Raw genomic sequence first — 22,793 nt, 5'->3', positions numbered from 1 at the left:
GTGTACAATTTAGTGACATGTAAGTCGACCCAGGTACTGCAAGCCCACAATGGTGGATGAATTCCCAGAACTCTTGGGCATCATTAGTCACGTAGGTAGGTGGGTGGGGGTGAAATAGAGAGAGCCATTATTTCGGACAGGAGGACAACAACAGACTAAAGAGACGACAGTAAATAACAATAAAACAACTTTCAGGGTTTTTCGAGGACTAGGTGCTGCCCTAGGCACAAAGTAATGTATTTTGGCTCTCCCTTAGCAGTTAAACCTTTAAAAAAAAACCCCAAAACACCCAGGGATAGTTTGACAGAAACCGTGCAAAAAGTGCTTGGAGAGGCTGGGGGTGGGGGCCTAACAAGTGTGATGAGGGGCAGGGAAGAAGCAGAGCCTTGAAAAGAGAGAAAGAAAGGGAAGGCGGGGGAAATCTCTCCCAGGGTTTCAGAGATTTGCTGGGAGGGAGGTGAGTGAGAACTGCCCGAGCCAGAGGAACACAGGGAGTTGTTTGTGTGAGGGAGGAGAGCGGGGGGAGGGAAGGGTGTAGGAGAGAAAGGAGAGCGCGGGAGGAGGGTAAATGAGAAAGAGCGAGGGAGGGAGAGAGCTGGCGCAGAGTCAGCAGCCATATTGCGCGCACATGAACGCGCGCACACATCAGGGGAGAGGGGCGGGGCGGGGCGCGGTTCTCACACCCACCAGCCCTCCCTCTAGCCTGACTGCCCGCCCGGGGCCCCAGGGAGCGGAGTAGCTAGAGCAGCCGGGGTGAGAGGCACACTAGCCCACTAACTGCCGGCGGGACGGAGAAGCCGAGGGCTGTGCTTGCGCTACTCGGGTAGGACTGCTGCTCCGCTCCTCTCTACTCCCGGGAGGCGGTGGGGTGGGGGCATGGGATGGAACTGGCGAGGCCGAGAGTCTGGGGAGGGAGAGCAGACCCTGCCCGTTGCTTGGGCTTCTCTTCCCTTTCTCACTCTTTGGGTGAGGGCACTGACGACAGGTGTTGCTGGGGATTGGGAGCTATCCTCCGGGAGTGGAATGGATGACTGGGGTGGGTAGGAGGAGGCAACTTCTGCAAAAGTACCCCCACGCCCACCTTGGTGGGGAGGACCCGCAGGAGAACACTGCCTTTCTCGCTGCGCTGGGGCCGCCGCCAGGTCCTCCCGAACCCCCACCTCCAGGACGGAGCCCGGCTTCCTCGGGGTGATCAAGGAAACCTAACTTGGATTTATCTTTTTCTTTTCTTTCTTTCCTTTCACCTCTCCAATCCGCTTACCCCCAACCCCGGAGTGGGGACACAGGGGGTCTTCTAAGTACGTACCGCGCTGGGCTTCAGGACAAAGTCCAGCCGCGTGCCTTTGGCACAGAAAGTTCTTACATATAGACGCCACCTTCTGTTTGACCTAAATAAATTACAGGTTATATCGGATTTTTTTTTCTGTATTGTTGCCGCCTTCTCTTAGTGCCCACTTTAATTTTACCATTACCCCCTCCTTTTTTTAAGTGAACCCTAAAAAAATGTTAACATTTTCTTATGTTAGTGTTATACATGTTATTTTTTTAAAAATATTCATTTATGTTCCCTCTACTCTTTCTCCTCCCAGCTGCCTGGCTTGACTGCCTTTGGCCTTCCTTGACCAGGACGTCTGTCTGCCCGCCCCCGTCTTCTCCTCCCAGCCCCCCGTAGTTTACCCTTCCTAGGAGTCTTCTTTCCATTTAAAAAATATTGTTTCTTAAAGGATTTGTTGTGATTTCAGCCTGGGGGCCAACGGTTGTCGGTTGAAGTGAAACTAAGAAAGTGACTAAGCTTCCTTGAAAACGAAAGACATACTTCAAAAATCCCCCCCCTCGTCCTCCCCTCCTCTGGTCCTCCTCTGTCCCTCTCCCCTCCTTCCTGCCTTTCCCCTTCTCTGAACTACGCGGGGCTCGGTGTTTTGGCCCTCAGACGCGGGTCCACGCTCCTCGGGAGCCTTGACAAAGAAGCGAGCCTACACCTGTCCTCGCCTTTATCCAGGGTCCCGAAAGAAAGCCCGCTTTGGCAGAGTTGCCCTAGAGCCAGCCAGACAAAGAGCGGGCAACAGGTTGGCAAATCACCTGATTATTTTTTCTCTCTCCTCCCTCCCCCTTTTCCGTCTTTCCTTCCTCCCTCTCCCCTTCGATTCAATGATTCTTCCCCGGGCTCGGGAGGGATTGTCAGATAGTACATTTGGTTTTATGGGTGTGGTTGAGTAAGTGACCTTCCCTGCTGAAGGCTGGGCTTTTCCTCTCCTCCTGGGTGAGGCATTAAAAAAAAAAAAACTACCCAAAACGGTGGAGTTCCTCCATAATTACTGGCCCGGTGACTCATCCCAGTTCCTCTGTTTTTTTAAAAACCCCAGCAGTCTTGGGGCAGACTTCAGTTCCCTGTGGTGTGCCCGTGGGAGGCAGAAGGCCTTCTTTGCTTGGTAAAGGGCGCTTTCTTTTACTTTAGGGAAAGAAGAGAGCTCTTTGCATGAAAGCTTTGTTTGGAGGGATTTTAAGGAACACAACAGGAACCGAAAATGCCGAAACCAGTGAGTAACAAACTTTTATCATTTCAGTCTATTTGCTTTGGGTGCCCAACAGGTACCATGCTGGAAACGCTATGGTTATGTCTATCTGTCTGTCTGTCTGTGTGTTTGTATTTTAAATGAAAGTGACCTTGAACAAAGGGCTTGGACAATGGTGTTTGTAAGATGGGATTTTTTTTTAAAGGGGGAAAGTAAAAAGACAGAGAACCTCCCTCCCTCCCTCCTCCTCTTGTACCTTTATGTGTCAATTCTGAGAAATATCAAGGAACCACCAGGATTATGGTGTTTCAACAGTTTAGCTGTCCACAGTGTTGCAGTGCTCTGTGAAACTTCTCATTTTGAACACAGTAGTTTAGGACCGCTTTATGAGTCAGAAATCTCTTTTGGACGGTTCTTCTGGCTTCTGCATTTAAAAACTTACATGCCTGGGCTCAAAAGCACTACATCTAGGTGCCCCCCTCCCCCCCTTTTTTAAATGGTGAATTGAATCCATGAACTGCTTGGGGTGGGGGGGGGAAGGGAGTCAAAGTCACCAAAATAGAAGACCACCTGAGATCTTTAAAGGGTCTGAAATTAAATTTAGCTTCTATTTTCCTCTTTGTAATTTAAAAAGGCACTTCAAAGACAAGACTTTCTCTTACAGGTCGCTGTATAATTCCAGCCCCTTTCACATGACCCCTGTCAAATGATTAGTAAGGAAACCAGCAAAACTTCGAGGTGGCATAGTGGATAGAGTGCTGGACCTGGAGTCAGGAAGACTCATCTTCCTGAGTTAAAAGCCAGCCTCAAACCCTTACAAGCTGTGTGACCTTGGGCAAGTCAGTTTGCCTCAGTTTCCTCATCTGTAAAATGAGCTGGAGAAGGAAAATGGCAAACCACTCCGGTATCTTTGCCAAGAAAACTCTGTATGGGGTCATGAAGAGTCAGACATGACTGAAATGACAACAAAAGCAGAATTCTCATCTTTATGGGAATTTAGTAATGCACTTGAATTGCAGATGCAAGCAGTGCCCCAGTGTGGAAATACTCCTCAAGGTTCTGGTGTGTAGAGTGGGATGTGTTTGAGCTGTCAAGAAGTACTTTTTGCTGCACAGTGATTACATTGACCCCAGACATGTTGAGATCTTGATTGTTTCCTTTGTCTGAGAGGTCAGGCTTGTCTTGGTTTTCCTGCATAGTGTTGGAATGGTTCAGATTTGTCTGTGTCTGACACGTTGCTTCTTAGCAAGGCTTACATGCTTTATTGTGCTTTGCCACAAGGGGGTGGCTTAATCAGTAATCTGAAGTATACTAGAAAAAGAGAGACCAGATCATGATTTTCTCCCAAAGAGCAGCGTTTTCTTAAAAAATGGATAAATTAGCTCATTTTTGAAGCACAATGGAGAAAATATGCCTTGGCTTTTGAAAGTGACAAATGAGATGCATGGGTTTTTAAGCTTTAGTTTTGAAAACCTGTTTTTTTCTTTTTTTTTGGTGGGGCTATGAGGGTTAAGTGACTTGCCCAGGGTCACACAGCTGTCAAGTGTCTGAGGGCAGACTTGAACTCAGGTACTCCTGAATCCAAGGCCAGTGCTTTATCCACTGCGCCACCTAGCTGCCCCTTCCCCCCCCCCCCCCCCCCTTTTTTAAAGTTAGAGTTGCCTTCAGCACTGTAATTTTATTCTGTTACAGGTTTCTCTGGAAAGTCTAACATTAATTCATCCAACAGTTTTCAGTTCATAGGAGCATAGGTTTCAAGCTGGACAGGACCTTCCAACTCATACTGGGGTAGCAAGCACATTGGATAACACACTGGGCCTAGAGTCATAAAGACCTGAGTTCAAATATGGCCTTAGATACTTAGCAGTGTGATCCTGGGCAAGTCCCTTAACCTTTGCTTGCCTCAGTTTCCTTAACTGTAAGATGAGGATACTTATAGCAACCTACTTTGCAGGGTTGTTGTGGGGACCAAATGAGAAGACATTTGTTTAAAAACAATTTAACACAATGCCTGGCACATAGTAGGTACTATGTAAATGCTTATACCCTTCTCTTTCCCATTGTGTATGAAAAAAACAAGTGGTCCACTCTTTTTTTTTTTAAGTGAGGCAATTGGGGTTAAGTGACTTGCCCAGGGTCACACAACTGGTAAGTGTTAAGTGTCTGAGGTCGGATTTGAACCCAGGTACTCCTGACTCCAGGGCCGGTGCTCTATCCACTGCGCCACCTAGCTGCCCTGGTCCACTCTTCTTGTCTTTCATTTCTGATAGCCTAACATCAGTCAGTCTGCTTACATTGCCCTGGAATAGTTATTTCTCCTATAACTTATTAACTGTCAGAAAGTTGACCCCTTTGATATAATTTCCTACTGAGAACACATCTGGGAAAACATTGTGCAAAGGGTAAGTCAGGAGAGATGATTACTTGTAAAATAAATTTTTTTTTTACTGTGATTCCATTGTGGGGAGGGGATCACCAAGAGAACAAGATGAGCAAGAGTGGACCCATTTGGAATGGGGCAGAAATTCTAGCAAGAACTCTGTTGTGGATATCAAGGATGGTGGAATTTTTCCAAACACTACTCATTTCCCCATTTTTTTCCATAGCAGAATCTACATTTTTTTTTTTTGGTGGCAGACATGGCTTCACTCCAGTTTCCTTTATGCATGGATTCTTCTTTTTCTTTTCTTTTTTGTTTTGCGGGGCAATGGGGGTTAAGTGACTTGCCCAGGGTCACACAGCTAGTAAGTGTTACGTGTCTGAGGCCACATTTGAACTCAGGTCCTCCTGAATTCAGGGCCGGTGCTTTATCCACTGCGCCATCTAGCTGCCCCTGTATGCATGGATTCTTAACCTTTTTTTAAGTCATGGATTTGGCCAGTCTGGGAAATGAAGCCTGTGGACTCCATCTCTGAATAATGTTGTTTGATGCATAAAATAAAATACACAGGATTACAAAGGAAACCAATTATGTTGAATTGCAATCACAATTACTAAATTATAGATAGTTGTAGATATCTCTTGGATTGAGGTTTTCCCCTATATAATCCATACTAGTAAGCAGGTAGTTCACACTCATTGATCAGAGTTGAACATTTTGCTGGTGGTGAGGGGGGGGTCTTTTGCATTTAGTCTCTGTTCTCCCTCACCTCTCATCATCCTCACCCTCTGTACCACCAGTGCCCACCCAAAAAACACACACATACTTAAACTTATCTTAGAACCTTGTCTTATAATAGAAAAACCCATGAAGGCCTCAGGTTAGGAGCTGTTACCTTAGAGATTGATTTGATGGGTCATAAATAGAGAACCAATTTTTTTTTCCTAAACAGACTCAGTAGTTCTGTCATTTTTTAAAAAATTTATTTATTTTTGGTGAGGCAATTGGGGTTAAATGACTTGCCCAGGGTCACAAAGCTAGTAAGTGTCAAGTGTCTGAGGCCAAATTTGAACTCAGGTCTTCCTGACTCCAAGGCCAGTGCTCTATCCACTGCTGCTACCTAGCTGCCCCTCTGTCATTTTTTTTTTTAAGAAATACTTTATTGATGCTTTAAAAAAATAGATTTTGTTTCCCAATGACTCCTCCCTACCTCCATAAAACTTTTCCTTATACCAATCAGTGGAAGCAAAATGTGCAAACATGTTAGCCATGTCTGACAATTTACTCCCCATTCCACACAGATAGCCTGTCAGAGACAGGCTATGTTAATTCTTGCACCCTAAGGACTAAAGAAGGTATCATTCTGTGGATTGTCCTGTCATAAGAGTAGATCATTTTTCTTCCTATACTCAGGTTAGTATTGCTGTACTCAGAAGACCAGCATCTCATCCCTTTATAGCTGTCCTTCTTAGATGTCTTTGGTCTGAAGATGATACAGACCACCTATTTTGCGCATGCATCTGTCCACATGCCATGATGGAGAAAAATTAGTCTTGGGTTTTTCCTTGGGTAAACAGGAATTGTTTGATGAAACTCAGTGTCTATTTGGAACTGCATTGCAGTACATAAAACACTCACAGTTTTGAGTAATTTTCATTTGAGCCATTTTCATAGGTAGCCTGGAAGATGCTTAGGGTCCCCTAATGGTTTGTGGATGATCTTGCTTTACCCAATGTACGGCCATAAATGCCTAATAAATGTTAAATTGGAAGTACGGTATCTTCCATCAGGTAGTCTTTATACAGGCTTTCAGCAAAAGGTCAACAATACCTCTCATTTCTATTTAAATTAGGATTCTTTTGCTAACTATGAATTTTTGTTTTGTTGTTTGCTTATGATATTGCTAGGATGGAGGATGGGGCAAAGACATTTTCACATAAGAATAGATACATTTGGCAGCTAGGTGGTGAAGTGGATAAATCACTAGCTCTGGATTCAGAAGGACCTGAGTTCAAATATGGCCTCAGATACTTGACACTTACTAGCTGTAACCCTCATTGCCCTGAAAAAAAAAAAGTGTAAAAAGGAATAGATACATTTGAATGATTTAGATTTGAACGGGCAACCTCTGACCGTTCCCTTTCAGCTTAACAACCAAAGTCTTTTAAATTGTTAGGCCTAAACCCGATCCATGTCACTTATTCATCATTTAAACAGTTGACTAATATACATTTTTGTTTCCTGACAACTCCCATCTCCTAAAACATTCAGACTCCCCCTTTAAAGACAATGGAAGTTAAACAACTAGGATTGGAAGGATCCTGATGACATCCCAGACAGGTATACATTATTTATGTTGAAATTAATATCTAGGAGCCACAGAAATAGCCAAAAGCATTGTCACGGAACAAATGGAACAGGTCAGGGGAGTGTGCTTTCATCACCCATCATAACTTTTCTGAGATCCAGTAATGTACTTTCAATACACAATCTGCCATTTGTTCCTCTGTCATCATGGGAACCCTCAAACTGCCTTATTTTTATAAACACAATTTCTTTGCTGCCTTCCAGGTTAGGCTGACCTATTTTCTTCCCTCCCTTTCTATTCGTGGGGGTCATATATTTGCAAGAACTTGTAGGGTACAAACAAAAACTATTGTAGCCAACCTCGGAAACTGTGTTGTGCAAGAACAGAAAAGGGCATTGTCTAACTGGCCTGAAGATTTAAGGGACTAAAGGGTTTTTATCTCTAAATAGTCCAGGTAAAAACTTAGAGTGAGTTATCTCCAAGAGGCATAAAGAGATATCTGCTTTGCTTTTCAGTTTTGAAGTGTTAGGCTTGCCTTTGAGATTTTCTATCTAACACCACTTTCTTTTTCTTTTAAGTAATTATAGAATTCACCAAATCATTGAATTTCAAAGCTAGAAGATTATCTAATCCAGCCATTTTTGCAAATGAGACCCAAGAGAGAAAAAAAAATGATTTATCCAAGGTCACATAGCAAGCTTTTGGCAGATCTGGACCTAAAATTTAAGTCTTTTGATTCCTTATCTCTTAACTTCTGGTTATTTTAATCAGGTTCAGTTACAAAGTCATTTGTTTGACATTAAAAGCTAAGCAATTTAGATTACTTTGTCTCCCCATTAAAGCCTAGATACTTCTAACAGCCTTTCCCCCCCATAAATGATAATATAAAGTGTGTGTGTGTGTGTGTGTGTGTGTGTGTGTGTGTGTGTGTGTGTGTGTGTGTGTTTAGTTATGGCTAATTTGAAGCTTGATAGATATCAATATCTTTTTTTATTCTTCCCCTAAATTGTTTTGGAAGAAATGCAAGAATTCTTTTCCTACCATGGGGTAGGGAGTAAGATGGTCAAAAGTATGCCTCTTGGGTAGTAAGAAAGGCAGCCTAGAATGAAAAAAATTTTTGACCATCAATCACACTAGAATCAGCCTGGGCTTCAGGTCAGGAAAACCTAGGTTCAAATCTAGCCTGTGACCACATCTTCATAACCCTGGATGGACAACATTAGGCTTTATACACTGAATTCTAGACAGTTGCAAATCTCTTTTGGGTCTTGGTGGTGCTCATTAGGGAAGAAGAGACTGGAAATCCTGTATGAGGCATAGGAAAGAGATAATGTCATAGTCTTTCCCTTTCATAACTTTCCTTCTTTTATTCCCTTTCTCTCTTTCCACCTTCCTCTCTAATTGGTCATTCTGCTGTTGGTGAAGAGATCCTTTGCATTTAATATCTGTTCTCTTTCCCTTCTGATACCCAACCTCCTCTGCCACTCCCCCGCCCAACACACACACACACACACACACACACACACACACACACGCCTGCGCAAGCTTATTTTACAACCTTGTCTTATTTTAAAAAAAAAAAAACCTTGCAAAACAAATGGAAGAAATGATTGTATTTTCAGTATAGGGAGCAACTGCTTTTCTAGTCTACCTACCATCTCTCTCCTTTGGATAGTAGAGAAGTGTATTTTATCATCAATTTTCTGGAACAAGATTTGATTCTACTGTGTATAGTCTGAATTCTTAGGTCTTTTGTTATTTTCACTTACATTATAATAGTCATTTATATACCTTTGTTCCTGTACTTCTGCTTTCAATTCATTTAAATCTTTCCATGTTTCTTTGAATTCATCATAATTATAATTTCTTATGGTACAATAATAGTCCCTTACATTTGTATACCAGAGTTTGTCCAGCTATTCTCATACATGGACACCCATTTCATGTTTGTTTAGGTGGGACCTTCTTTTCTCTTATCTACCTCCCTGGGATATAAATCTGGTAGTGAGATCACTGGATTAAAGGGTGCAAACAGCTAAATTAACCTCTTGTAGTAAGCAAGCTGAATTGCCTTAGAGTATGAGAAGAGACTTTTTAAAGACCTTTATTGGATTCTTTTTGTTTTGGTTTTTTTTTTTTTTGTGAGGCAATTGGGATTAAGTGACTTGCCCAGGGTCACACAGCTAGTAAGTCTCAAGTGTCTGAGGTCAGATTTGAACTCAGGTCTTCCTGAATCCAGGGCCAGTGCTCTCTATCCACTGTGCCACCTAGCTGTCCCTACCTTTATTGGATTCTTGAACTGTTCCAAAAACATCTATTCATGAGAAGTGAAATTACAGACCATGGAGTATCTTTGCGGTCACTCTCTTGAAGGCAAAGGGCAGATTGAAATATCATGAATGTCATTATTGATATTTGAACATAAAATTAAATGGAGTTTGGAGAACAAAGATAGAAGAATAGATCTCAAACCAGCGCTAGACCAGTTGAGACTAAGGAAAGTATGCCCTGAGTTGAATATCTCTCTCCAAGGGAATCTGTTGTAGGACTAAGGTCTTGGTGGTTGGTTGGGGAAGAAAAGGCTAGAAATCCATAAGAAAGAGATCATCTCATAATCCTTCTCTCTGATGACTTTCCTTCTCCCATTTCCTTTCTTCCTCCCTTTCCTCTTCCCCTTTTAAGCCTCACCACTGCTTTTAACTTTTTGCCCTAAATAGCCATATATGGATGCTTGATTGGTCCAGTGAAATTAGGAAACTTTCAAACTCAGTTCATAAACTGAGTACTCTCCTTACAATTAAATTTATTTATTTATTTTTTTTGCGAGGCAATGAGGGCTAAGTGACTTGCCCAGGGTCACACAGCTAGTAAGTGTCAAGTGTCTGAGGCTGGATTTGAACTCAGGTCCTCCTGAATCCAGGGCCAGTGCTTTATCCACTGTGCCACCTAGCTGCCCCCTCAATTAAATTTCTTTATATTTGCTTTACCTGACCTGTCAGTTAGTCAAGAAACATTTATTAAGTGTCTACTGTATAGGTCAGGCACTGGGCTAAACTCTGCAAATACCAAAAGGCAAAAGCAATCCCTGCCCTCAAGGAGCTCACTATCTAATGGGGGGAGACCACAAGCAAACAAATTAGGTACAAACAATGTATATATAGGACAAATAGGAAATGATTAAGAGAAAGCACTAGAATTAGGAGGAGTTAGGAAAGGCTTACTGTAGAAGATGGGATTTTATTTGGGTCATAAAGGAAGGAGAAAATTTGGGGCTTAGGGAATCCCATTTCAACTGGATTCTCATTTTCTAAGACTAAGTGATCTGAACTCCTTTCTGTCTTTAGCACAAGTAAATAAAGGAAACTCACAGAAAAATGATGACTACTTTTTATAATTCTTAGAATGTAATCTATTTGTAGGCAGAGACTTCCATTTTTGTATTTGAGTGCCTGGCTTAATGGAAATGCTTTCTGATGGTCTCTTGAGATAGATTATTCCTATCTCAGTAGATATCAACTTTCTGCTTATCTAAAGAGAGACATTGTCATTCCAGGCTTTTGTGGGCATCCTCCCAATCCCAAATTCAGAATTTCCACAGAGATTTCGAATTAAGCACTGAAAATAACATTTTGACCCCTGTGCACAAGTTAATACCCTCCGCAAAATCTTCATGGAAAGGTTCATTTAATATTGAGAATGATTTAATAATTTTTTTTAATATGTAGCAAGACTTTAAAAGTATTGATCCATTATTTCTCTTTTCTTTTCTTTTTTTTTTCTTTTTGCGGGGCAATGAGGGTTAAGTGACTTGCCCAGGGTCACACAGCTAGTAAGTGTCAAGTGTCTGAGGCTGGATTTGAACTCAGGTCCTCCTGAATCCAGGGCCGGTGCTTTATCAACTGCGCCACCTAGCTGCCCCCCATTATTTCTCTATTTCTAGCTACCTGTTTCCAAATCATCTTTGTTTTGAAGGTGGTCTCTGTTTCAAAAATAAGACTTTATAGTTGGCTTCTTAAGAATTTTTTTAAAAAGCATTTTAGAGTAAAGGGATGTTAATATACAATACTTTGCCTATAGTTTAGAGATTATGAAACCTAGAAACTTTATCCTTTATGAATATAAGAAGAAAAGGTTTTAAGAATTGTGTTTGCATTATTGTCATACTGCATTTTACTGGAAATAGATTCCGTTTTTCTGGCACTATAAACAGACTCCAAAGAGTTTGTGTATGCATAGTTCCTGAGTTCCTTTGAACATTGGAGTGCCTAAGATTCATTGGAATCGAGGGGAAAATGTTCCTATTTTGGGAAATTTTGAATGTTCTGCTTTACTTCATAAATTTGGACAATGGAACGTCATTCCCTCTCATTCCACATTACCTCATTCCCCACTATGGGGAAGTTGGTGACCAGACTGTAAAGTATCATGGAAAATTTTAATTTCCTGTGAGCATGAAGCACATTGCCTTCTAGAAGTCTATTTTAAATCATGGGGTAAAAGATGTTGATATTTCAAAGGAACTTTACAAATTATTGATGAGAGCAGCAGTGGGTGGGGGAGTGGTCTTCAAAAACTAGTGCTTTGTTTTACATTACAGAATTCATTTCTGAATATATATCTAACCCTCATCCCTTCCCCAGCAAGCCATACTTGGCACAAAGATTAAAAAAGAAAGAGAGAACAAAGCAATTCAGCAAAACAAACCAACAGTATTGACTGCCTGGTATTATTTGTGAAATACTCTACATTCATACATCCTTAAGATCAAGTAGTAAAGTTCTAAAGAATATCCTGAAATCTTAATTCAAAAAATTGCTTGTGAACTTTATACCTGAACAGGAAATTTATCGAATGAATAATGAAATAATTAGAGTTTAGCATATCTTGGAGTGGTACCTTTAAAGTTTTCCTGCTGTCTGACTTGTTCATTTTCTTTCACATAAATTGCTGTAGTAAAATTTAAAAGGTTTTAAAAAAAACCCTATTAATTACTAATATAAAAATTAACCATACCATTCTCATAAATATGATCTGGGAACCATCAGCCTTAGGAGAAAATTGGTCTATGCACTGTCTTTGTTACTGTTGATGTTTATAACCCACTAGTGTATTCCGTGGTTTCTAATAAGAGTTAATAATTTACTTAGGATAAATGAAAACAGATTTCACTGATAGTCCATCAGAAATGCTTATCTAAAGTAACCTTCCTTTTAGAATTCTTTTTTTTTTTTTTGGTGGGGCAATGGGGGTTAAGTGACTTGCCCAAGGTCACACAGCTAGTAAGTGTCTGAGGCCGGATTTGAACTCAGGTCCTCCTGACTCCAGGGCCGGTGCTTTATCCACTGTGCCACCTAGCTGCCCCTATAAATAAAACTTTTTTTTATTAGAATTCTAAAAGGAAGGGGGGCAGCTAGGTGGCACAGTGGATAAAGCACCGGCCCTGGAGTCAGGAGGACCTGAGTTCAAATCTGGCCTCAGACACTTTATACTTGCTAACTGTGTGACCCTAGGCAAGTCACTTAATCCCAATTGCCTCACCAAAAAAAAAAAATTTATTTATGAAGCAAATGGGGATGGGATAGAAGGATAGAAGGTGGATAGGTTGGTGCCCAGGGAATTTTGTTCTTTCCATGGTGTAAGGTATTGTATTTGTTTGTTTTAATGTGACTGCTTCTCTGTGTTGAAGTAAAGTCACCTACTCTGTGTGGTTCTTTACTTCTCAAACCTCAGGGGAGGCAAGAACTATCTGATTAATGAATGAATTAGGCTCCCAGCAATTGTTGGCTGCCTCAGGTAATCTAAATATCTGGCTTTTCCATTTAAGATAAGGGGTGTCCCAAGAAACATTTTTCCCCCTTAGCAAAAAAGGGAAGAACAAGGTTCTTGTAAATTAAATTTTTTTTTGACCAAAGAACATCTGTTATAAGTTTCAGTTACATGTTAATTCTTTTTTTTGACTGGTCTTGTGCATTTTTGTAAAAAACATTCTTTCCCCTTGGTGTCAGGCTAGTGTATATAGAATCATAGATTTAGAGATGGAAGAGACAAAGATCACCTAATCCAACCCTTTACCCCCCTTCATTTTATAGTGAAGGAAACTGAGGCGCAAAAAGGGTAACTTGCTCTCAAGGTCATCCAGATAGCAAAGTGACTGAGGCAGAATTTGAACTCAGGTCTTTTGAATCCAAATCTAGCATTCTTTCCAGACTCTACACTGTAGCTACTCTGTAATTAGATAAAAGAAGTAAGGGCAGTGTCTCCTAAACTGATTTGACTACAAAGTTTTTGGGGGCTTGAAATATACTGATAGAACTTTGACATAAAGGTTGGTCTGAGGATATGGAATGGATACCCCATATGTTCTAGTGGAGCTAGAGAAATTTGGGGGATGGAAAAGAGAGAAATTAAACCTATTTTTGTAACCCTCCTCTCCTAACTCATCTGTTTCTCCCTCTCCTTTCTTTACTCCCTTCCCCTTCCCTTCTCTCCTTTCTACCCTCTCTCCCTTCCTCTGTTCCATTCTCTTTTGCCTCTCTTCTTCCTTGTCCTAAATTAAATGTTCTTGTAATATGACTCTCTTATGCATTACAGAATCATATTAGCCTTTCTAGGAAAACAGGATAACAATACACCAACTCATATTCAACTTCTGATGCGCTCTATGACCTATGAGCTTATTTATTTATTACCTTTTTTTTTTTTTTTTGGCCCTTTGGCTTGGTCCATTGGAAAAATTACTAGACTTGAAATGAGGAGAACAGTCTAGAGTCAGCATGGCATTTAAACACCCTAGCCCTCTGTTTCCTCCTCTGAATGGAATGGAAGGAAAGAGATGTGGGATAGGCAGTGGTCAAATCTTTTTTTTTTTTTTAGTGAGGCAATTGGGGTTAAGTGACTTGCCCAGGGTCACACAGCTAGTAAGTGTTATGTGTCTGAGGCCAGATTTGAACTCAGGTACTCCTGACTCCAGGGCCAGTGCTCTATCCACTGTGTCACCTAGCTGCCCCAGTAGTCAAATCTTTAAGGGCCCATCCAGTACTAAGAGTCTGTTTACATTTTTGTACCAATGTGGTTTTATTTTTGATTCTGCTGAATTCACCAATCAACTGAACACTTATTATCATTTTTTTAAAAAGAATGGATTTCTCCTTTTAATTTGCCTGAATAATGTTCAGTACTATAAGGAAGAGAAATAAGAAGAGATAAGAAATAAAAGTTTAAAAAGAATAAAAGTAAGAAAGGGAGGAAATCTAATAATAAAAGTTTTAAAATAATATAAATAATTAAAGTTTAAAAAGGAATATAGGTAATAAAAGGAAAAAAGTAGAATACAGGTAATAAAAATAGTAGAAAAAACTGAAGAGATAAAGTGAGAGAATTGGACTATTAAGAGAAACCAGTAATGCCCTGTTCCCCTTCAGATAAAATAGCAACTCTTCTGTTTGGCATTCAAAGCCTTTCACAGTCTAGCTCCACCCTGCCTTTCCAGGCTGATTACATATCATTCCCCTTCATTTGTCTTTGCTGGGACCCAACTGACTTATGGGGGTATATTCCCTGTAGATGTTCCAAATTCCTCTTCAGGGCCTAGTGTTTCCTTAGCTGTAAATGGGGATCATAATTGTACTTCCTCTTAGGGTTATTGTGAGGATCACATGAGATAGTTATAAAACACTTAGCACATAGTAAATATTTAATAGATGCTTTCGTCTTGCTTGATTGATTGTCTCAACAGAAAACAGGTAGGATTTGAGTGGAAATAGTGAATTGGAAACTTGAAGTTGAGGAAAAGAGGAAGGGAGGGAGGTACAGACATAGAAGAATAGGAAAGGTTAGTTAAAATGGGGGGAGAAGTGAAATGAAGATAGGCGGATAAGTAAGAGAGAAACAGTGGAAGAGACTAGGAGCACAAGGAGGGCACATGTGAATTAATATATGTGATTGACAGTAATAGAAGGGGAGCAATAAAAGCCCTAGACAGAAACTCAGCTCTGCCATGACTTGGCTTAGTTGTATGACTTTTGGACAAAGCCCTTCAGCTTCTGGGCCTCAATTCTTTTGTGTTTAAGATTAAGAGGTTGGACTGCCTGATTTCCAAAGAAGCTTCCAGTTCTGAAATGCTTTACTGTATTCTGTGATGCTGAGTGATTGGCTTATTTTAAAACAGATTGAAAGGGGGGTGGGGGAGGAAGAATAACACATTGAGCAGCCACATGACTACCTTTTTCTAATAGAGAAAGAAGGAAAATAAGAGAGTTAAGTGGGAGAAATGGAAAGGTTAAAAAGAGGAGCACATTTTAAACCTAAGAATATGGAGAATAGGAGAAAGAATGGGTGTGTCAGGATAGGAAAGGGCAAAGAGAAGCTTCCCTTTTGACACAGGTGTTTAGGACTGAGAAACCCAACTTAGAGCCACCTTTCTATGTGTAGCAAAATTTATAAAATCAAAGAGGAAAGACTCGTTGCTATACTTCAAGTTTTTTTTTTTAAAAAGCCAAGTTAAAATTGTTTTCCTCTGCTGATCCTTCCAAAAATTGATAAAAATAAGACTAGAGAATGCCATCTATGAATTTTTTTAAAAAAATGGAAAAGTCTAACTTCATATCCTTACCTTGCTTAAGGTAAATAACATTTTTTAAAATTCTATAAACTAGACTTTTGCCCTGACCATTGTGTAACTGTTGATTCATTCAGCTACTATCTTGGTAGCCTGATTGCTATTTCAGACCTTACCAACAATTTCCCTTTCGCATGAAGAGGTTTCGGTATGAGAACTTTCTTATCGCTTATTTATTGTAAGACAAAAACAGTCTGATAATATTTTATAAGGAGGAAGCTCCTACAGATGCTTCTGGCTTTTCTCTGTATTCATTCATTAAGAACAAAAGATCTTTTGTGATGCAGTGTTGCTTGCTAATCCCAGTTCTTGACAGGGGCACCACTTTTATACATTTTGTCGTCCTGGGGCTGCTGTGAGGGGAGGCTTTGTTTTGTTGGTGCTGAGATTATATTTCAAACAAGGTTTGAATGGGGACTCCTTGACAGAGATGGTTTGAGTATCTTGTGTCCCATTTGAGAAGATACTATACAATGACAGATTTCTGGCATATGTTAAAAGAAAGCAATTTGTACCTTCCCGGCATTTGAGTGATTTACCTGTGAAATCTTCTCAGACTTGGTACCATCCATGTAAAGTTAAATGTTTGGCCTACTGTATAATTTGTCTATAGATACATAATTTAGTAAATTCCTGACCTCAGATGGTTTAGAGTCTAACTGGAGGAAGGGGGGTGGTAATTGTGGGTGACAAGGGAAGAGAGAAAAGGGAAAAAAATCTCTTTGTTGTACTACATAGGAGGCGGTCCAAATTATCTTAAACAGTATATTTATGCATATATATGCATACATACAGGTGTGTGTGTGTGTGTGTGTATGATGGTATGAGAAATTAGGACAGGAGAGAGACCTGGGTCTAAATCTGTATCTGACACATCCTGGGCAAGTTATTATTCCCTGGAAGTTTCCATTTCTTGGGTCATCTTATCATCTGCCATCCCTGCCTTGTATCAACCACCTGTAATGGAACTTTCCCTAGGGCCAGTTGATTGGGGAATGTGAACTTACCTGACTGTCTAGCTTACATTTACACCATCCATGTTCTAAGGCTTGTATCCTTATAGCTCATCCATCCAAAATCGCCATCTTAGCATCACTTGCCATACACCCTATACATCCTTCTGCTCCCCTCCACCTCTTGCTATGGGCACAGGAATCAAATCAGCACTGCTTTTGCTTGTGTAAAAGGCTGAGGCTACCCTCTGGCTCCAATCACAATCACCATTCCTGTGAATTCCCCAAACAATAACTCCCTTCCTTGGCCACCATTCCCCTTTATAATATGCTCTCTCTCCCTATTAGAATGCAAGCTCTCTGAGGACAGGGACTATCTCCTTTTCATATTTGTTTCCCACCTAGCACATAGTTTAATAAATACTTTTTCATTTATTCGTTCACCAACAAAATCACAGGTCCAGACCCTTCCCAGAAAATGTTTCCTGCAAACTTTTTGTGGGATGAAAAATAGTTAAAATGTAGGGAAAGTTTTGTGTATGCTTCAGAAAACAGTTCAGCTATGTTTGGGGTAGAGAAAGCTTGTGGTCAGTGTTATTTGTCAGGCCATTTGCCACAAGCTTATTTCATATATCAAAATTTGGGGAAACTCATTTAGACAGTTTGCAGTATTATTTTGTCCATTATTATACCATTACCTTGTAACAAAAGCCAGATTTAAGTTTCTTATAAATGTATGCCTTATAAGGAAATTTAAGTTTATTCTTTGGGGTTTTTTAAAGCAAAAAATTTGTTTAATACCGTTCTTACCTCTGATCCTTTCAAATAGTCATACCACTTCAAATACTTTTTTTGTTTGTGTTTTGCAGGGCAATGGGGGTTAAATGGGGGTCACAGGGTCACACAGCTAGTAAGGCCCAGGGTCACACAGCTAGTAAGTGTAAAGGGTCTAAGGCCCGATTTGAACTCAGGTACTCCTGAATCCAGGGCCGGCGCTTTATCCACTGCGCCACCTAGCTGTACCTTCAAATACTTTTTTTTTTTTTAAACATAAGTTTTTTCCCTAACCTCTTCTGGCAAGGTAGCTGTGATACAGGAAAACAATGGAAGGAGCCATTGTACTTCAAATGGATTCAGGTCTGAAGACCTGAGTTCGAATCCTGTCACTACCTGTATGATTTTGGGCAAGTCACATTCCCTTGCTCACAGTTCCTATATCTTTCAAAGTTGTTTGTCTACACAGTGTTGTTATTGCATTAATTGTTCTCCTTGTTCTGCTCACTTCACTCTGTATCAGTTCATATTCACATATCATGATTTGTTTAGCCATTTCCCAATTGGTGGGTGCTCCATTCCCAATTCTTTGCTGCTGCCGAAAGACTTGTTATAAATATTCCTCTCCATATGAGCTCTTTTCCTCTTTTTAAAATTCTTTTGGAATATCTCTGGGTCACAGTTTAGTAACTTTTCAAGCACAGTTCCAAATTGCTTTCCAGAATGGCTGACCCAATTCATAGCTCCATCTACAATACATTAGTATGTCTCCTCTCCTCTCCAACAATTGTCATTTTCCTTTTTTGTCAATTTTGCCAATCCGGGGGGTCTAAAGTGGAACCCCAGAGTCCCCTTCTAGATTGATTAATTATTAAACACCTGCTTTATGATTGGCATGGTACTTTAAATGCCGTCAGATAGACACCAGAATCCTGATTTTCAATAGATTTTTATAATCTACCACAAGACCAACATATAAGAAAAAACAAGGGAAAGTCAGCCAATGAGATGTGGAGCTGTGGAAAGAGTGAAGGATTCAGAGGCAAGGGACCTGGGTTAAAATCCTAAGTTTACTTTTGTTTACTTTGTGACCCTGGGCAAGTAAGTTTAAACTTCTGGTTCTCATTTTCCTCTTTTACAAAAAGAAGGGACTAAAACAGATGTCTTTTAAGGCCCCTTTGAGCTCTACAGCCAGGACCCTAAATAAAAAACCCAACAACCATTTGGGTAGATTGACGTTCCCATGCTGTTCTTGTAGGCTGGTCTCACCTCCTCTCAGCTGATGACAAATGTCTTAAGTCAGCAGGCACTGTAGTTTTGACCACTTTTGTATTTGCTCACCCAGAGAGTAGAAAAAGGTTATGCAACCAAATTCCTTTCCATAGAAGTTAGAAAATAACCGTTTTTAGTGAGAGATTCTAAAGTATATAAGCTGGTTTATCTAGTTTTTTATTTTTAAGAGGAAAATAGGAGTTTTAGAAGAGAGGAAAAGTTTTAAATGTTAAGTTTCTGAATATTCCATAAGAATATTATGGAATATATGCCATTTATAAAAATGTATAAAAATACGCTATCAGCTTGATACCATATTGTTAACTTTCCTCAAGGGGTGGGGGAGGGGCGAGGCAAGGAGGTCAAAGGAGGGAGGGAGAGAATTTGGAACGGACAATTTTTTTAAAAAATGAATGGTAATAAGAAATGATGAGAAGGTGGATTTAGAAAAACATGGAAAGACTTGTGTGAAATATTAAAGAGTGAAGTCAACAGAACCAAGAGAAGGTTGTATACAGTAATAGCAATATTGTTCAAAGAACAACTGTAAAGGACTAAGTTATTCTGAGGATTATAAATACTTAGATCAGTTATGAAGGACCTGTGTTACCCACCTCCAGAGAAAGAACTGAGAGAGAGAGAGAGAGAGAGAGAGAGAAAGAGAATCCATGTCAAATGCAATAGGGGGAGGGAGGCAGACAGTTTGGAATTTAAAATGTAACACAAAGTAACTTTTTAAAATAAATGCTACATTTTTACATGTATTTGGAAAGTATTTAATTGAATAAATAAAAAATATTTTTTAAAATGTACTCAGCACAGAAAAATAGTGTGTGTATTTATAGTATGGAAGTATGGTTTGTCTTTTGCCTACTAGTTAAATTCAGGAAAATGTTTTTGAATTAATTTTTATATTTGATTAATCCATTGACATTTGAGGAATGACCTTGTATTTTGGGGGACGAGTTCTTAATTTTTTAAAAATGTTTAGTATTAAGTCTCTCTGGTATTCTGCAAGAGAAATTGGCAAACGTGAGCAATAGAAGACTAGCCTAAGAAGGGGGAAGATAGTGGTACCAGGTAGAAACTAGAATGTGCCCTTTGCCTTCCAGATCACTAAGTGCCTTACTGGGAATCAGTCAATCCTTGCCTTGGGCAACCTCAAAGCTATGGAAATTTAAGGGTTTTTTTTTCTCCCCTTAAAACTTGATCTCAGATAGAATCAGTTATTTCTGTGGTTCTCTGCTCTAGGAGGTCCTAGGGTGTGATAACAATCTTCATGGGGCCCTGCTTTTGTGGATCCTGGAGGTGGGGACTGGTTTGACCTCATTGCTATGTGCCTTTCTGTCCTATCCCTTCCCCTTCAGGGGAATCTCAAATTTGGAATGGAATGATTTGGAGATCTTGTCATTCCAGGGTCCTCTTTGACCTCTAGGCTCTGTGACTTCTAAGGTTGAAGACTAGCCACCTTTTTAAAAAAATCAAAAGCTAAAAGTGAATATCCCTAAGTGACAAGATTTTTTAAAAAATCAGCAGATTTATGTAAATCTGTAGTTCTCCTGGTTCTGTTTGCTTCACTCAGAATCAGTTTGTATCAATCTTTCTAGATTTTGGGGGGGGGCTAATTTTTTTTTGAAAACCTCTTTCCGATCTCTTATCCAAAAAAAATCTCTTCTTTGATTTAATTAACAAACATTTATTAAACACCTACTATGTGCCAGGCACTGCTAAATTTTCTGAGGGGAATGAAAGAAAACAAGTTAATGAATTTATCTGACATTTGGTTCTAGTTAAATAAAACACTTGGGCTTCGTACTTTTACAGAATTTCACTGTAGTCATTTAGCTAAAGCAAATTATGTTTTTGGACAGATTGCATAAACTCACATTCTTAGTTTGGGTTTGATAGAAAGATGGAAGAATAAAGACTTTCTGCCTTACTTAAAAAAAAAAAAAGTACCAAATCTTTGAGAGGTAAAACCATCTAGAATTTCCTTTTAAAGAAGAAAAAAAGTTCTCTTTCGGGTGTCACTGCTATACTTGCCACAAACAGTGCCTTATTGAGGAAGAGGCCTTTCAGAAATGGTTTAAGCTTCAAGGTTGATGAGCTCCCTCAGGGTGGGAACTGTCTTTGCCTACCTAGCTCAATGCTTGGCACCAGGTGGGTGCTCAATAAATGGCTATTGATTGATCCGGCTGTTGATTGATCCGTTTGGCTTTCTATCTTGACTTCTTCCTTCCCTGATCCAACAAAAAGGAAATAAATTAGAGACCTTCATGTTTCTTGATTTCGACTTTCTTAAATGACCAATCATGGAACCAGACCTGCAGATTTATGGGGAAAATGTCCCATTTCTGATGAGTTAGTGAAGTTTACTCTGTGTAGCTTTAACTTCCTATATTTGGGGGGAGCCTGGGCTAGGTTAGATACTGTATTTTTGGAACTCTCTATGTAATTTGCAAATCACGTACCTAAATTCACATCTGAAAAGAGCCTCAACCCAAGGGGCCCAGTTATATATGACTCAGGTAAACCTGATAACTCAGCCACCTGATAGGGGTAAAAAAGGGAAAGTGTCCTTGGAAGATTCTAGTTAATGTATTCATTTGTTTGCCTTTTAGTATAGGTTTCTACTCTTGTTGGATAATGTGACAGTGTTTATAGAAAGACAGTTCAATGGTGTTTATTTTTTTCACTTTCCCATGTCAGGTTGTACCTTGGTATTCTAGATGGGTTTTTTCTGTTGACCTTAGACAACATAATGACTGACATTCCTCATCCATTAGTGTATGGGTCCCTGTGCCCTTTCCCTCAGCCTACAGCCAGAGCCACACCTAAGAATCTTTTCACATTTTGACAACTGATGGCTTTTGAGAACAATGTCATTGAAGATTGTATGTCGTTAACAACCAAGAAAATGACCCCAAGTTTACTTTGTAGGATAGGTCTGGAATTTTTTTATAGTGTGTAAGTGTTCAGATTAAAGTAGCCTTGAAAATTTCTTGGGAAAGCAGCACAGTGGCCTGTAATTTTAAAAATTAAGAAAGAAAAAAATAGCAAGGCAATTTGACCACAAGCTGTACCTCTTTACAGCTTAAAGCAGAATCGGAAGACTCTTTTAAAGGGTGTGTGTGTGTGTGTGTGTGTGTGTGTGTGTGTGTGTGTGTGTGTGAGACAGACAGACAGAGAAAGAGACAGATATCCAAGAAACATTCAATAATCCCCTGCTTTGTGGTGGACATTGCTAGGTGCTATAATTACAAATACAAAGAAATAGGGGGCAGCTAGGTGGCGCAGTGGATAAAGCACCGGCCCTGGATTCAGGAGTACCTGAGTTCAAATCCGTCCTCAGCCACTTAACACTTACTGGCCGTGTGACCCTGGGCAAGTCACTTGACCCCCATTGCCCCACAAAAAAACCCCCCAAAAACCCACAAACCACAAATACAAAGAAATAAAATAATTCCTACTCTAAAGAATATTAGGTTATCACAGAGGAGACAAGTTATATACATAAACATATCCAGAATAGAGAATCTAACAAATAAATAATAGTAGTTAAATGCAAGTAGTTTGGCAGTTGGATTAGGGAGATGGTGGAATTGAGAACATTTCCTGTAGATTGTAGAAGATAGTGCCAGAGGTGCTTCTTGAATAGAGAGATTGTAGAAACCAGAGGTGAGCAGGGAGAGTACTCTAAGCATGGGTAACCAATTTTACATGTGTGTATACACAGACATACATTATAAAGGATACCCTGGAGTTGGGAGGACCTGGGTTCAAATCCTGCCTCGTTGCATACTTGGCTCTGTGTCCTTGGCCAGGTCATTTCATTTCTGTGCCCCCAAACAACCCTATTCTTTAAAGCATTTGAGTTGCCAGTCTGCATGATGTAGGAAATTTCCACACTAAGAATTCTCTATATGGATAAAATCATAGGGTTCTTCTGGTTTGGGTGTGTACAATGTTTAAATGC

At 40.1% G+C, this 22,793-nt stretch overlaps 1 protein-coding gene across 2 annotated transcripts in view; it reads left to right on the top strand.

Annotated features, from left to right (window-relative positions):
- The first annotated feature begins 666 nt into the window (after positions 1–666).
- The window catches only part of EZR (ezrin), a 74,117-nt gene continuing 51,990 nt past the window's right edge, over positions 667–22,793 (top strand). Inside the window, exons 1-3 of one of the 2 annotated variants that reach the window (XM_043962468.1) lie at positions 705–823; positions 1,743–2,066; positions 2,456–2,537. In XM_043962468.1, the coding sequence (XP_043818403.1) occupies positions 2,526–2,537 (12 nt within the window). In that variant the 5' untranslated portion in view covers positions 705–823; positions 1,743–2,066; positions 2,456–2,525. Of the gene's footprint in view, positions 824–1,742; positions 2,067–2,455; positions 2,538–22,793 lie in introns of both variants that reach the window. The other variant, XM_043962467.1, reaches the window with a different exon arrangement.

The sequence above is a fragment of the Dromiciops gliroides genome, chromosome 4, assembly GCF_019393635.1.
Source record: "Dromiciops gliroides isolate mDroGli1 chromosome 4, mDroGli1.pri, whole genome shotgun sequence".
In the NCBI taxonomy this organism is placed as follows: Eukaryota; Metazoa; Chordata; class Mammalia; order Microbiotheria; family Microbiotheriidae; genus Dromiciops; species Dromiciops gliroides.
This window is presented reverse-complemented; position numbering and strand designations above follow the sequence as displayed.